At 40.0% G+C, this 1,521-nt stretch overlaps 1 protein-coding gene across 1 annotated transcript; it reads left to right on the top strand.

Moving 5' to 3' along the window:
* The first annotated feature begins 242 nt into the window (after nt 1-242).
* LOC131003685 (mini zinc finger protein 2-like) lies at nt 243-1,031 on the top strand. Its single transcript, XM_057930232.1, has one exon. It carries the CDS (start codon nt 422-424, stop codon nt 731-733), a length of 312 nt encoding a protein of 103 aa, XP_057786215.1. The 5' UTR covers nt 243-421; the 3' UTR covers nt 734-1,031.
* Nucleotides 1,032-1,521: the final 490 nt, after the last annotated feature.

Genomic DNA, 1,521 nt, shown 5'->3' on the forward strand with positions numbered 1-1,521 from the left:
AGATAAAGTTTGGTTGAAGCTAGCGAACCACGAAAGATACGATGAATACAGCCTCGAAATAAAAATGAGCAAAAAAAAATAAAGATTCGATGAATTTAGGGTAATGAAAGATTGATATATACGGCAATGCTGAAAAGGGTGGGAGCAGTAAATAAAATAAGTTTGTTTAATTAAACTGCAAAAGGCAGATTAGTAATTAAATTAGTAAAAGGTTAGTGTAGGTGTATAAATAGAGGGTCCTAGGGTTAGGGTTTGGCCCTGCACCAAAACAAAATGACCTAGCTTTCCCACTTCCTTTCCCCATCTCTCCTTATCCTAATCCCAAATCAAATTTCTCTAACATCTAATTATCATATCCTTAATTTCAGACAACACCCCCACTTTTTCCTAAACTATATTTATTTATTTTTTATTTATAAAGATGAAGAAGAGGCAAGTAGTGTTCAAGAGAGGTGGCGATCAGGGGCACCACCAGTCGAGCAACTCGGCGAATTCGTCGTACGCCGTGAGAGCCGTGAGGTACGGCGAGTGCCAGAAGAACCACGCGGCGAACGTGGGCGGGTACGCCGTGGACGGGTGCAGGGAGTTCATGCCGTGTGGGGAGGAAGGGACGGCGGGGGCCCTCACTTGCGCCGCCTGCGGCTGCCACCGGAACTTCCACCGCAGGGAGGTCGAGGGGGAGATGGCCGCCTGCGACTGCGCCTCCTCCCCGACCTCCTCCAGCAACACGTAGAAGAAAAGGACAAGGTATGAGGGTGTGGTGGGATGAGCTAGTTTGTTTTTTTTCTCAGTGTGTGTGTGTGTGATGAGGTTTGGTGGAGGCGTGAGTCAGGTTAATGCAGTGGAGAGAAAAAAAAAGAAATTCTAGGCCTTTTGTTTTGTTCTTTCTTTTTTTGGGGGGTGGTCTTTTTTTTGGATTATTTTTGGGTTTTTTTTTGTTTTGGTTTGTGTAGGTGAGATATGAGAGGTGGATCTTCGTACTTGTTTCTGTTCTGGTTTGATTGATATATGAAGAGATGTAAATTCTTATTGATGGTTGTGTTTTTTTCTGTTTTGTGTGTGTGTGTGAGTGTGTGAATCAGTGGATTGTGATTGGTGTTGTTTTTTTTAAAACATATGCATGTAAAACATGCTGCTGTAAATTCTTTCATCTCCTTCTTCCCTTTTATTATTTTTGTTTGTTTTTCAAAGAAAATATGCTCGTTTCTGTAATTTTATCTGTTGATCTTGTGCATCCCGAAAAGGGATTCATGGGTTTTTGAATATCTTTATTTAAATTCTTAGTTTGAAACTAGTGTGTGTGTGTGTGTGAAGACATGCACAGACAAATAGCTCGAAACGACAAGTGAAAGAAACCTAATTAGATTAAGTGATATTGATATGGTAACTTTGATTTACTGCTTTCTATTTCCTAGGAAAATTACCAAGACATTGTTTTAGATGGAATTTACTAGTTTTATCTGATGCCAGACATATTTACTATAAACAGCAAGATTAAATATATCATACAGCAAGAGATAA

Source organism: Salvia miltiorrhiza, unplaced genomic scaffold (genome assembly GCF_028751815.1).
Source record: "Salvia miltiorrhiza cultivar Shanhuang (shh) unplaced genomic scaffold, IMPLAD_Smil_shh original_scaffold_259, whole genome shotgun sequence".
Taxonomy (NCBI): Eukaryota; Viridiplantae; Streptophyta; class Magnoliopsida; order Lamiales; family Lamiaceae; genus Salvia; species Salvia miltiorrhiza.